Source organism: Archocentrus centrarchus, chromosome 12, assembly GCF_007364275.1.
Source record: "Archocentrus centrarchus isolate MPI-CPG fArcCen1 chromosome 12, fArcCen1, whole genome shotgun sequence".
Taxonomy (NCBI): Eukaryota; Metazoa; Chordata; class Actinopteri; order Cichliformes; family Cichlidae; genus Archocentrus; species Archocentrus centrarchus.
In genome coordinates, this window is record NC_044357.1 from 5,684,290 (window position 1) to 5,697,980 (window position 13,691).

Here is a 13,691-nt window from a genome sequence, read left to right on the forward strand (position 1 = left end):
GTAAATAACACAGGCTTTTGAATTTGAGATTTGCTTCCTCGAGCTGAACAAATCATCTAGCGACGAATTCGGCATTATAGAAAAAGACAAATGGCAAAATTATATATAACATTTTTTAATGTCCAATCATTCTTACAGTATGGTTATGGGGGCTATTGTGCGAAGCAGAGAGAATGAAGAGTTTTCACAGCTATGCGAAAGGAGTTTTTTTAGAAACAATGGAAGCGACACATTGGGGGGATGGATGGTGAGCGCCTTGTGGAATAATGAGGCTATTTATTCCCTCTAACGGGAACAGTGAGAGTTCAGGGGTAGACTGTGTAGAGCCTTCTAGAGAGTTTCTCTAAGCTGCGACCTTCCTGTAAGGTACAGTAGTTTCAAATCGGCTTCTTCTGTACACTGTTTATACACGTATGTGTGTTTATCCATATATGTGCATTTACATGTACATTTGCAGTACAATACCCGTGGCAAGAATATGCATCCATATAGTGGTGCATTTCTGGGAGCAGATAAATATTATATAAGTTGTTAATTATGAACAAAACCATTCAAATATAACTTTTCTTAGTTTTCAGCTTTAGCCCCTCTTATAATTCCCTTTATGTTTCTCTTTCATCTTCACAACCCATTGGATTTTCCTCCATAACCACTTTCTTCTCTTTCTCCGCTGTGAGCTGTTCTGATCACTAACAAACCCGCGTTTCCTTTTCCAGTTATTTCAAGTACTGCATCATCTGCTCTTGACCTTTCCTCTCTATCTAACTCCCTTAATGTCTAAATATATAATTTGCTTTCACATCTTATATGAGGATGGGCACGGTAAGGTGTGCAGCCAAAAGCCTTCACTTTAAATGAGGCAGAGACATCCCCTTTCTGTTAAAGACTGGAGCAATAAATCTTCCAGAGTGCAATCAATCTGCAATCCATCCTCTTTTGTCTACTAACTGGTGGGTAGCCAGCGGCACTGACCCCTGACCTTGCTGGTGTCAGTGGTATTGCTGCTGCTGGGAGAAGATGCAGGACCACATGATTGGACTGTTTGACAGATTGTCAGAGACGGACCCCTGATGTACTGCAGTTGTTTTTAACTGGGTTTGTTGCGTCTCTTGGACCAGGTCTTCTTTGGAGTGTAAATGGAGTTGCTATCTGCCTGACCTTTCCAGTCCCACCTTGGACTGCAGGGTTGTGAAAGGTGAAGAAAAGGGCCAGTATTATCACTTGTTCCCATTAGTTGATCAAATGTTTGTTCAAACCAATGAAAACTTCCCTGGCTTATTGCAATGACAAAAAACAAAACAAAACAAAACAAAACAAAACACATAAACAAAAAAAAAACAAACAAAAAACTGTCCACAGTCAAAATAATGGAAAAAATACACAAAGAACAGCAAATTGAGCCGTTATCCTCACGGGAACTGTGATGTTTTTTGAGTTTGTGCTCTCTTTGTAGATATAGTCCTCCTTTAGATTTTCCACTGGGTGACAAGAATATAAATACAAGCTTCAGGAAGTAGCATTGTGATACATGCACGCTGTGGAGGATAAATGTGTGTGTGAGCATGTGTTTATGCATGAATGTGTTGGAAAGAAAAAGATTAGGAGGTAAGAAAAAACAGAGACAGCGGCCTCTGTAGTTATAACTGTGGTTATAAAAAGTGAAGATGTCACTGTCTACATGGGCGCATTGCTGCAGACAATATTTTAACCATGTGAATCACGCTCCCTAATTTTTGCATTCATGCTTGTGAGCAACAAGCTTACCTGTGAATATTTTGCTTATACCAAGAATCTGTGGTAAGAGCGATTGTTGTTATGCATCATGCAGCACGGCAGAAGTCAATCAAGGATCACGAACCTTGAAACCTCTGAACAACGGCAGCAAAAGCTCTCTGTTAATATGATCATATTTCTTTTTTTTTAATGATCTTCTATAATCTGTAACAAGCAAGCTGTGACTTCTTTTTAAAAAATGTACTAGTGCATCACAAAAAATGATTAATGATTACATTTATTTATTTATTTTGCTTGAGCCTGGGTTTATCATTATTTGGGAGTACAAATAATAATAATGTACTTTTTACTTTTACTCCCTACATTTTAGCACAAATATCTGTAACTTCTACTCCTAACATCACAATTCTATGAAGGACTGAATTGATTATAATATGGGTATAATAGCGTCATTACGGTTCTTGTAAAATAGGTAGTTCGTTTATTTTATATATAACTTCTTCATAAATCCTGTTGGTTACAGTCTCAAGCAGAGATATTACACACAAAGAAATTTCAGAAAAAATTTTTTGGCAGTTGATCAGTTTTTGGTGCAAATGTACATAAATTATGGTTGTGGTACTTCAGTATCTTGTGAAACACTGGGTTCTGTAAATCCTCAGCGCAGCTGCTGCTGCTGCTCTGGTTCCACCACCTGCTGAATCCCACTTTAACCCCTGACTGTACTCATTTTTCTGTTTAGGTGTGGAGACAAAGTAAAAGAAAGTTTGTCCTCCCATGTACTAACTATATTATTTTATTTTTATATTATTATAACACAAGGTTCAGTTAGCTTTGCACCAAAATAGCTGGTAGAAATGTCCTTCAAAGAGATACTCTTTACTTTCTTTGAGTGCATTTAATTTTTCACTTTTACTATAGTAAAAAAGTTGAACCAGTACTTCAACTTTTAATATCTAGAAGTATCTGTACTTCTACTTAAATACATAATGTTTGTACTTTTGCCACCTCTGTCTCTGGTTCAGGATGGGTTGATATTAGGAATATGACAGTTGTTGTAGCCCCTTTCCTGAAGACGGCTGTGCGTGGTGGCCTTTGATGCACCAACACCAGCCACAGTCCAGTCATTGTAAAACTCTCCCAAGTTCTTTAAGATAAAAACGATAAAAACGTCCCTTCCATCAACTTCCAGTCGGCTTTCCATTGGTATTCTTTAATATAGCACTCTGCAAACAGCCATCCTTTCTGAGGCTTACCCGCCCTCCTGGAGGGTGGCAATGATTGTCATCTGGACAACTGTCAAGTCAGCAGTCTTCCTCGTGATTGTGTGTACTGATCCAGAAAAAGCCATACATGGTATTTATGCTGTTTGAATAGTAATTTATTCACACTCATAATGAAATATTTTGAGATACTTGAATTTCATGATCCATAGGCTGCAATAAAAAAATGTTGTTGTGCAATATTCCACTTTATACAATAAATATAGGATAAGTGCAAGTTCACATTTTTTTAATTAAATGGTTTATATAACAAACAGCTGTTGCTTAATCAGCCCTGTATGTACACGTATCACACTCGTGCAAAGCTCAGAAAGAAATGCTCTCTTTAAGTATTTTTGGCCCTAACACATCCGTGGAGTTTCAATCCTATTGTACACGTGGACAGTGTGTTCTCGCCAGACTGAAGATGAATGGGCTCCCCTGCTGTGTGTGGCTCCTGTGCTTCTCTAAGCTCTGAGTAGTTCTACAGGCTGGGAGTTAATTGCCACAGACTCTGTGCTATTTCACATTGATCTTAGCAACATAGGCAGGATTCCTGCCACGGAAAAGAGATACAGACAGGAGGAGATGAAGGGAAGAAAACAGCAAAAGAAAGACAACAGGCATGCTTGGCAATTACATAGTATATCTACTGGTTTCCTATGTGTATCTGTGTGCGAGTGCAGATGGGTGTGGGTGTGTTTTTTTTTTCTCTTCTGTCATTGTTAGTGGCATTTCTAATATTCAACAAACAATTTAACTTCTGACTTTGCTATGATCCACAGTTTTTTTTTTTTTGTCCTCTTTCCTTACAGGCACATTTTTATTTTATTTTATTTATTTTTTAATGTGAAGTGGCCGTCAGAGGACTAGAACTGACAGCCAAATCTTTAAAACTCCCATCTCCAAATTACAGTCATCCTCCTGCATGGTTTCCATCTGCAGTCTCACTTTTACATAAACACACACAAACACATAAGTGTCTTATTCTTTGGCGCTCACCTCCCTGTAATCACATGAGCTTACAATACTCAGGGCGGGCGAAGAGTTCAATTACAGTACTTGCATGTGCCCCACTCGTTAAAGGTGAGCAGTATGTAAAGTGGATAACGCAATTTTCAGCCGAATTGCGTGCAATTTCGGTGACAGACAGGAGAAAAAAAAGACTGTAGAGGAGGGAAAGGGTTTTTTTTTTTGTTTCTATTTCTTTTCAGTGGCTGCTGTAAGCGTATCTTGAGGTATGTTAGATCACAACAAGGCACTCTTCGGATAAAGGAAAACTTCCAGGCAGAGCAGTAAAGACGCATAGGTCTTATTAAACTGTTCTTACACTCGCGCTGCTGGGGACCATCACACAAATGATGGCACATTCTCTGGGCATGCTTAGGAAATAAAGGATCACAGAATACTTGGAGGAATAAACAATTTAGTGGTGCTGAAAGGCAATAATGGAAATGCCAGATGCTGCTACTATCACTTTTCAGATTTTCTTTTCAAATACCTGCACAAAGCATTGATTGGTATCTTAATATATATATATTCAGATCATTCTTTCTCTTATTTAATTCTTATTAACATTTTAATTCTTTTATTTCTGTATTTTAATAAATTTGCCCCAAACAATCTGATTGAGGTGATTGTAATTAACAGGCTACTGAAAACAGTACTGACTTAGATGGCAAATACTGAATGAAACCTCCCATAGTCTGCCTGGAGAATCTAAATACATAAAAGATGCTATATGTGAACAATGTGATAATAATCTGACCCAAGCAACTGTATTTGCAGTGCAAATGAATACCAGTATTGTGGACACAGAAGGAAAGTTGCAAAAGCAAAACATGAGCTTTCATTTTTAGCTACTGTTTAAGGAAGCAAACAAAAACAAAAAGAACAGGTGGAGGCAAAATTCATGTCCATGGCATAATGAAGACAGGTATGCAATATTAGCTGATTGACATAGACCAGTTCATTAAATGTCCACAGCAACTCAACCACAAGGTGACCATGTAACATTACAGACAACTGCAGACTTTCAAACCTCCTTTGCCATTAACATCAGGACAAAAACTGTGCGCCCGGAGCTCCTTGGAATGGGTTTCCATGGCCAAGCAGCTCCTGTAGGTGTAATGTGTAGGTGGTCCAGTACTTTTGTCCATATAGCATATCTCTCGTTGTATAATAGTTGCACAGTCGTACCCTTACAGTCTTTTTCAACATGAGTAACCATTTTAATCCCTGAGCCAAAATTTATGTGAAACAATATCACACAGCAATAATTTCAGCTCTAAAGTCTAACTTTGCAGATTCTGATTTGCATCTCTTGTTATAAGATATGACATAAATTGTCAGAGAAACAAGAACACGATCCATAACATTATCATCCACTTTTAGTTCCAACAGCCTGAGGCTGAAGCTGTTTTTTAAAGGAATTTAATAAAGCTTATTTTCAGCTCACAGCTTCCACAGCTGGCTTATTAAACAGCTGAGTAACTGTATTAACATTTTTGTCTTGGATTAAAACAATCTAAAAGGCCTAAGTGTGTCCCCTGCAGGATGTGGCAGACAGATTTTTGCCAAAATACGGGTATTGTGACAGTGGTGACAGCAATGAGCATCTCTAGAAGGAAAAGGCAGGAGCAGCATGGTGCATCTGTGTGGGTGGGCTGCAACGGTTGGAAATCCAACAGGACAAGGCCAATGTAGGAGTGTGTAAACAGTCCCTTCTAGAACAGCTTGGTCTAAACCGAAAAAATTTCCACGGCAGCCACAGCGTGAAGTATGAAGGCCGTGGTGAAAGCTGAGCCTCAGATAAGACCAGTGTGCCCACAGTTGTAGTCACTGAAAAGAGCAGTGAGGAGAACACACATCCCTGGAGAATGCCAGAACTGGATGTAAATTTCCTAGTCTCTCCTATTCCATCCTGTTTTTATGGAAGTTTGTGATCCAAAGGTTGAAGTGGAACAGTGTGTGTGTAAGTCGAGGGAGTGAATTTTAAGCAGTGGGGTGCCAGGACAAGAACAGGAACTGATGCATAAAATTATGAACAGTTCTCTAAACATTGCCCGAGTAGCCAACATCTTTTGCCTAGTAGACAAATAAAACCAGGGCAGGGGTTTACACTGAACACCGTGAATGAAAGGTTACAGAGTGTAGTAGGACTGTGGAATATTCAGAGAAAAAAATTTGAAACAATTTGAGCAATTTGCTGAAGAGCTGTGACAGGAGCCACTCAGGCCTGGGCTTTCCTAGAGAACGATGAAGTGAAATTAGTTGGGACTGTAACTTGTGTAGTGAATGACTCGGTGCCAGTGAGAGGTATGAGCTTTGATTTTCAGCTTATCAGTGTTTCATCTTTTGCATGCTCACTAAGCTTCATCAGACCCATTTCCCACTGTATTTACCGTAGGCTTTGCAGACTTTATCTGCTGCCTGTAAGCTGAGAGAAGATGAGTGATGAGACGGTCTAAAAGCTGCTGAAGAACAGGGCTGTATACATCCTTTAATACTCCATGACAGTGGGTTGCCCAGTGGGATACTTAATATACTGTCTGGATTTGTGCAGTTCCTGGCTGAAGTTTGCTCTGTTAAAATCCCCTGAAATAATGAGGAGAGAGTTTGGGTTTCTTCTTCATACTGGCTATCTGGGCGGCCATGCACTGCAGTGCTACACTCACACAGGCTTGTGGCAGGATGTAAACACTCGCCAAAATAAAGGAGAAAAACTCCTGTGGTGGATAGAATGGCTTAACATTAATGGAAAGAGCCTGAAGGCAAGGAGAACAGATTTGATTTCACATTGTTATATCAATAAACCAACTTTTTCCTCATATAAAAGGAGATTCTGTATTCTCTTAATACACCAGTTCCAATATGTGCTCCACTCCGTAGAGCATAGAGCCGAGGCAAGCAGGCATCAAACAAGGTCCAGGTCTCAAGCCGAAGACCGCTGCTTCTAAAGCTGAAAATCCGTAATAAAAATCCCAGAAAATTTGAAAATATAAAGACAATTTTCCCCCCATAAATACTTCAAGAATCATAGTGCAGTGCAAGTTTCTACATCTTTAAGAATGTGATATTACATTACAGAATACAGTTTGTCTTTTGTCCCCTTTGCATTGCAAAGCAGCGGGTTTCTCAGAGCTGGATTCACGAGCAAATCCACAGTTTGTTTGGACCACTCAGCATCTTTATAGGATACAGTTTAAATCTGATGATACACAGATGCTTCATGTAATCACCTGGAAATTGTAAATTTATACACAAACTGACATGCCAAAAATATAATCTACTGAGATCATAACTGTGCTTTTTGTTCCCCCCTCACTGCATCCTGTGGTACGTTGATGTGATTGGTTTATATCAGCTCATGGTAGACAGTGATAGATGGATGTTTGACCAAAAAGCCCTGCCTGGTATTTTATTTTAAAGTGCCTGCTCTTATTCAAGCAGTTCCACACAACTTTTCCGATGGCTCTGTGCACCAGCTGCCGCATCAGATTAGTGTCTTCTTAGAGATCTCTCTTGCTTTAGAGATTATTCTTGTAGTGACATTTAAATGTGTACTGATTAGTGAAATATAAGCCGCAAAATGGTTGCAGTATAAAAGGAATGGGCAGGGTAGATGACTCTTCTCTCTGTTTTAAATGGGGCTGCTGCGATTTGCTATTTGGATTCGGCTATTGGACCGATCCTGACTCGGAAATCTGGATCGGGTATTGGTGACAATGAGCTAATCCATAACTGATCCACTTAATTCAGTTATATGTTGTTTTTGACACCACAATAAGCAAAATTATATTCTTGGATGTATTTATTTGCCACATTTTATTTTGCCAAGTTAGGAAATAAATGTTCAAGCCTGTTGACTTACACATAAAGAATTTTTTTTCCCACTCTCTACCTCACAGCGAGGATTACAGCGTATTCATTTAACATTGGCATCAGATCAGTACTCAGTATCTACGGATATCTTAAGCTGAGGTATCAGTATTGGACTGGAACTGAAAGAAGTTGGATCAGAACATCTCTAATTGTAAATCACTTAAATGGATAACTGCAATTCAATCCAGCAGTCATACGACAAGAAATGAAAATCAGTTCCTTTTACGGGAGTTACCAAAAACCAGAATTCCATTTTGTCACTGATTAAAAGGTTTAAGCTCCACTGGTTAATGAAACTGAGCACTGCTGAAGTGTGTTGAGTGTTTCTATTTTCTTTAAATACAGTAGGGGAAACCAAAACAAATGTATGCTCACTTCAGTGATAAATCTATGAGACTGGAAGTTGTAAATATCTTCATTTACATACTTTAATGGATCTAATGTATCTAAAAAAAAAATAACTCAACTACAATTAGACCTTCATACACCTAACAATGTGAGCTTTATTTTCTGACAAATTCAACTACACAAACTGCACTGATGCCTTCGAGTTTTATAATATTTTCTTTGTTCAGAATAAAAAAAAAAAAGAAAAGAATAACATGAATTCTAGCTGTAGCTTAAAGCAATAAAGGCAGGAGAGAAGCCGTGAATATGACAGCAGACCATTTGTCTATACTTCTTCTGCTGGATTTGACACTGCAGACCAAGTTCTGTTATTGTAATAGGCCATCTGGAAAACTAGGTTGGTCCCATTGGGAACGCGTTAAACTGTTTCAGGACCTACATTACAGGTAGACAAGCCTGCATCAGCATCGGCGACCAGGTGTCTAATAGATTTGATTGTGACAATGAAATTGCCTTGACCCAGTTTTATGCTCTTTATACTTAGTCCTCTGGGAGTTTATTCAGCAATATGTTGGTTTTACCTTGACACACACACAACATGTGGAAAGCATTTTTTTTTTTTTTTTTTTTTTTGGGGCATAAATTTAATTTGTTATCTGCGGCTTTGACATTAATTGTACCTAGATAACTACAGGTGTTTGATGTCAATTTAAAGACACAAAATACTACAATACAATCAGAAGCCAAATGCTAATGTGACATGAATAATATAATATAAAATATATGAAACATAGTCTTCAGATCATTTCAAATCCCTCGCAGTGAATGACAGTTTGTCATAAATAGAAATAGAGCAAATCCCAAGTGGAAAAGACTGTTGCACTATTTCTTTGGATTGACACAAATTAAAATGTTCAACTAATTAACACATATGATGCAAACATGAAAATATACAGCGTATATCTATCTTTATATATATGTATATAAAGATAATTTAAATAGGTACACATTGTTAGTACTGGGTTGGACCCCCTGTTGCCTTCAGGACTGCCTTACTTCTTCTTGGCATAAATTCAACGAGGTGCTGGAAGCATTCCTTGGAGATTTCGGTCCACATTGAGATGACAGCATCACAGAGTTGCAGTACATCCATGTTATGAATTTCCCATTCCACCACATCCCAAAGGTGCTCCATGGCTACACTTGTCAACAGCAATACTCAGGTAGGCCCGTGGTGTTTAAAAATGCTCAGCTGGCACTAAGGGGCCTGTAGTGTGCCAAGAAAAAAAATCCCCCAGACCACCAGCATGAAGTGCTGACAGAGGGCAGGACGGATGTTTACGCCAAAGTGTGACCCTGCCATCCGAATGTCGCAGCAGAAATCGAGTCTTCTATTTTTCTTCCAATTCCTTCCAATGTTGATGCAAATTGTAGCCCGAGTTTCATTTTCTTAGCTGACAGCACCGGCTTGCGGTGTGGTCTTCTGCCGCTACAGCCCATCGGCTTCAAGGTTTGACATGTTGCATGTCCAGAGATGCTTTCCTGCATACCTTGGTTGTAACGAGTGGTTATCTGGGTAACTGTTGCCTTTCCATCACAATGAAGCAGTCTGACCACTCTCCTCAGACCTGGCATCAACAAGCCATTTTTACCCAGAGAACTGCTGCTAAGGAGATATTTTCTCTTTTTTTGGACCATTCTCTGTAAACCCTGGAGATGATTGTGCTGGAAAATGAAATATTTCAGGTGTCTCTTATAAAGTGAACAGTGACTGTATGTCTTAATTTATTTTTTGAAAATGTTTCTTCTCTTTGTGTTATTGTTATCACTATTATCATACTATCAGCAGTTCAGCAAATGCAACGAAACTCAGAATTAGGAGCAAATTATGATAATGAGAAATGCACAAAACCTCAGAGATGGTGGGCGGTAGCTGTGAGCAATATTGGTCTGGAGGAAGGAGTTGCAATGATTTTTTTTTTTTTTAGGCTACAGGCAAGCATGAATCCATTTTTCATTTTTGCCGTGTGGGTAATCGATGGGGGCGGGGGGGGGGGGGGGGGTGGTAGACAACAGCACAGCCTGAATGACCAAGAGTGCTCTGAAAGGTTCAAAGTAATGTGCAATCTCATTCAAATTCAGTCTGTTAAATCCAGAGCTTTCCATATTCCCACTAAGTTTCTACCGTGTGCCTCTGGACCATCTAAACTGGAATTCTACCCACATTTTTTTCTTTTTTTTTTTTTTTGTTATGGGCTGCATTTTGTAATGGCCTCAGGTCAGCAAAGAGACCTAAGGCTCCATTAATTCACATAAATTCTGCAAAAGCTATGAATGGAACACGAGCATTCCCATGTCCAGCAAGGGCATAGCATGGAGTTGGTGAAGTGCCTAAAACCATGCACACCCATATCATGTTGTGGGTCTTCAGTCCAGCCTACTGTATTTACACACTCTGAGTTATTAATGATTACTAACACTCATGTATGGTGATTGATAAAAATCTACACTCTCCTAATGAGTTTATGGTTTCAGCTGCTACTTTAAAGGCAAATTTGACACTGCATGGACTTCATTTTGTAAATGATGCTTCCATTTAGGGTAAAATGGAAAAATAACTCAGGGTATGCTTTGGGGCATGGCAACCTTATGATTCACATGCCAAATTTGTAGCACAAAGAGGAAAAAAAAAATCATTTACTGCATATTACAATTAATCTACAATACATAGTGTGCCTACAAGCTGAGCTGCCCACAGATGCTTATGCTGTGCATGGTATTATTCTTTTTTTGTGTGTGTGAGTGAGGAGAGCTTTAATCTAGAGTGCCGATGGCAGAATATCTTTGGTATGGCACGTCCATGACCTTGACTCTGAATGTTTGCTTTTACAGAAATAGATTTCTTTGAGCGCCACTTGCTCTACCAGTCTGAACTTGAGCAAAGTGTTGAGAAAGGGTTACCCACACTCACTACGATGATAGCTCGTTAACACCTGGCTGCTCAATGTTTCTACAAATGTGTAGCATTTTGTTTTGAGAGGGTGTGGTGGGGGCTTCTTGTCTCCTTCTTTTCTTATGATGAGTGAGCACTCGAAGGCAAATGTTCGTGTTTAATGGCAGGTTTACATAAATCAGTTTCACGGTGATTTTGGCCGATGGAGTTGTTTGGGTGTAAAAGGATAAGAGTTGACATCATGTGGCAATTACTAATATCCCATAAAGACATTGACAGTATCTGTGAAAATAGTGACTAGATGTCACTACAGAATTAGTGACATAAGAGCAAATAATTTTTCTACTGGAGCTGTTTCTAATTTAGTCAGCTATCATGAAGTCGCCCTCATACTTGTGAGAAACTTGTGTTCAGACCACGATGGGCATGAATCCTCCTCCTCCACGAAGAAATATTTTGGTACATTTAATGAGAAGTGGTGTGAAGGCAAAGAATTTGGCTTCGGAAAAGTTGATAATTTCACAGTTGAATTAATTCTTTTGTTGGCATTCTTTGCCTGTCAAGTTTTGAGGGGAGGCATAGACTAATATGCCTGGCTGCCAGCGAGAAATATAAGGATTTGGAAAAGCACTCATTGAAAAATACTTGTTTTAAGCAGACGGTGGCCACTGAAAAGCTGCAAGGTTAAAGAATAATAATTACACTGTTGCGTGTTTGCCATATGAAATATAAAAATATTGTTATTGCACTGCAGGTCTTTTGGCCTGTGTTGTGATGCTGTTGTGCTGAGCAGTTATCACAAAATTCTCTTGTATTTGCTGGAACATTCTTTCTCTCTGCTGCTGCAGCATTTTTCATTGTCAGTAATGCAGCTATTACTGATTTGTTGATGCTGTGAAGGGTCAAACTCATCTCTATCTGTCTGCCTCTTTTTGGGTGTCTCTTTCATCTTGCTCCATCACCTGACATGACTAAGTGTTTTTCTCGCTTTCCGTTTTCTGTCATATCACAAGATGACCAACATTTATATACTGTGTGAAATCTACTTTCCTGAGTTTGGCTCGCAATCCTCAGAAGTCTTGCGTATGAGTCACACGTTGCGGAACACACTCGCACACCTTAGATACTTACCCAGCCAGTGTTCTCCAGTGATCTTGCCAAATCCCTCACGATAAGATTCCCATCCTCTGAAGAAGTTGACCGAGCCGTCCTCCCTGCGCTGAATCACCTACACAGTCAAGACAGCAAGACAGGAGTTCAGGGGTCAGATGAGATTCATCTCACACGGTGTGCTTCATCATCCGTTGTGATGACTCATTCTGAGTCCCTCTGTTGGTCGCTGAGCTCATCCAGAACTAAACTAAATGAACTCATAAATGCTTGCTCTTTCACAAATGAATAATGCAAACGCTCTTCCCACTAAAAAGGCAATTTGTCGGAAGATAATAAAAGGAATCCATTAAATCTTGACTGACTTTGAATCAAATTGCAGCGGAATCTGCATATGTAATTGAAAAATCCCAGAAAAAGAGATGATATTCATAAAGTGATCATTCTAAATACACACAGAAAGATGAAATTGCTTTTCAGCATGTATCACAAAATTCTCTAAAACAGTGGTGTGCAATGAAATTATGTGATAGGCTTTTTATAGCAACCCTTTCAGTACGAGAAACAAGGAAAATATTAGCAGACACTTAGCAATTTAGCTTAGCTGTGTGCGTGTGCATGTGGGAGGGTGCAGCATCTGTAGTACCCTATGAAATACCCTATCCATTACAAGTGCTGACATCCCAAGCATCAGGCTGAAGATGAAAGGAAATTGGAAATGTGCTTCCGAAGAGGAAATGCATGCAGATGGAAAATGGTCTAGGACCTACTGTTGGAAGACCGTGTAAATGGCGAAATGACAAAAGAAATTCCCTGAGACAGTATATATTCAGCATGACTAATCCCCAAGCATAGCACAAAGTACCAGATGGCACCAACAGCCATATTTGCTTTTAACATCCGCACAGACAAAGAAATCCTGCTGAGCAGCGGTTACATCCTAATCATCTTCATCCTTATAATTGTCTGCAAAATGATCATCTTAATCTTCATTACTGAATCATCATCATCACTTATCACTGCAAGAATTTTTCTCCTCGTCCTAAGCGAAGCGTGATTCCAAAGATCGATTTCTTTTCAAATCCCAGAAACGGTTGTCTTCAAACTGATGCTGGTAACTACCCGGGCTCATTTTGAAGTCAGTGATGGTAATGTGGGTTTTTATTTATGTATTATTCTTTGATGTCTGACATGAAGATGTAAAGGAACACTTTAAAAATGTCTGTCAGTTATTCATTTTTTAACAAAGCTAAATTATTTCCTAAAACACATTTGAGTGAAATAGGATAAAACAAGAGCTCTGACACTATAGCTGCTTGAGATGTGATTAATAGTTTCTGGACAACAGTGACTCTCAAAGGAATGATGCACAGAGGAGTACAATATATTATGTATTGGCT

The 13,691-nt window shown here is 39.1% G+C and overlaps 1 protein-coding gene across 1 annotated transcript in view; it reads right to left on the reverse strand.

Annotated features, from left to right (window-relative positions):
- fibcd1b (fibrinogen C domain containing 1b) overlaps positions 1 to 13,691 on the reverse strand; it is a 110,541-nt gene that overhangs the window by 21,104 nt on the left and 75,746 nt on the right. Inside the window, exon 6 of the mRNA XM_030743232.1 lies at positions 12,313 to 12,409. Within this exon, the coding sequence (XP_030599092.1) occupies positions 12,313 to 12,409 (97 nt within the window). The remainder of the gene's footprint in view (positions 1 to 12,312; positions 12,410 to 13,691) is intronic.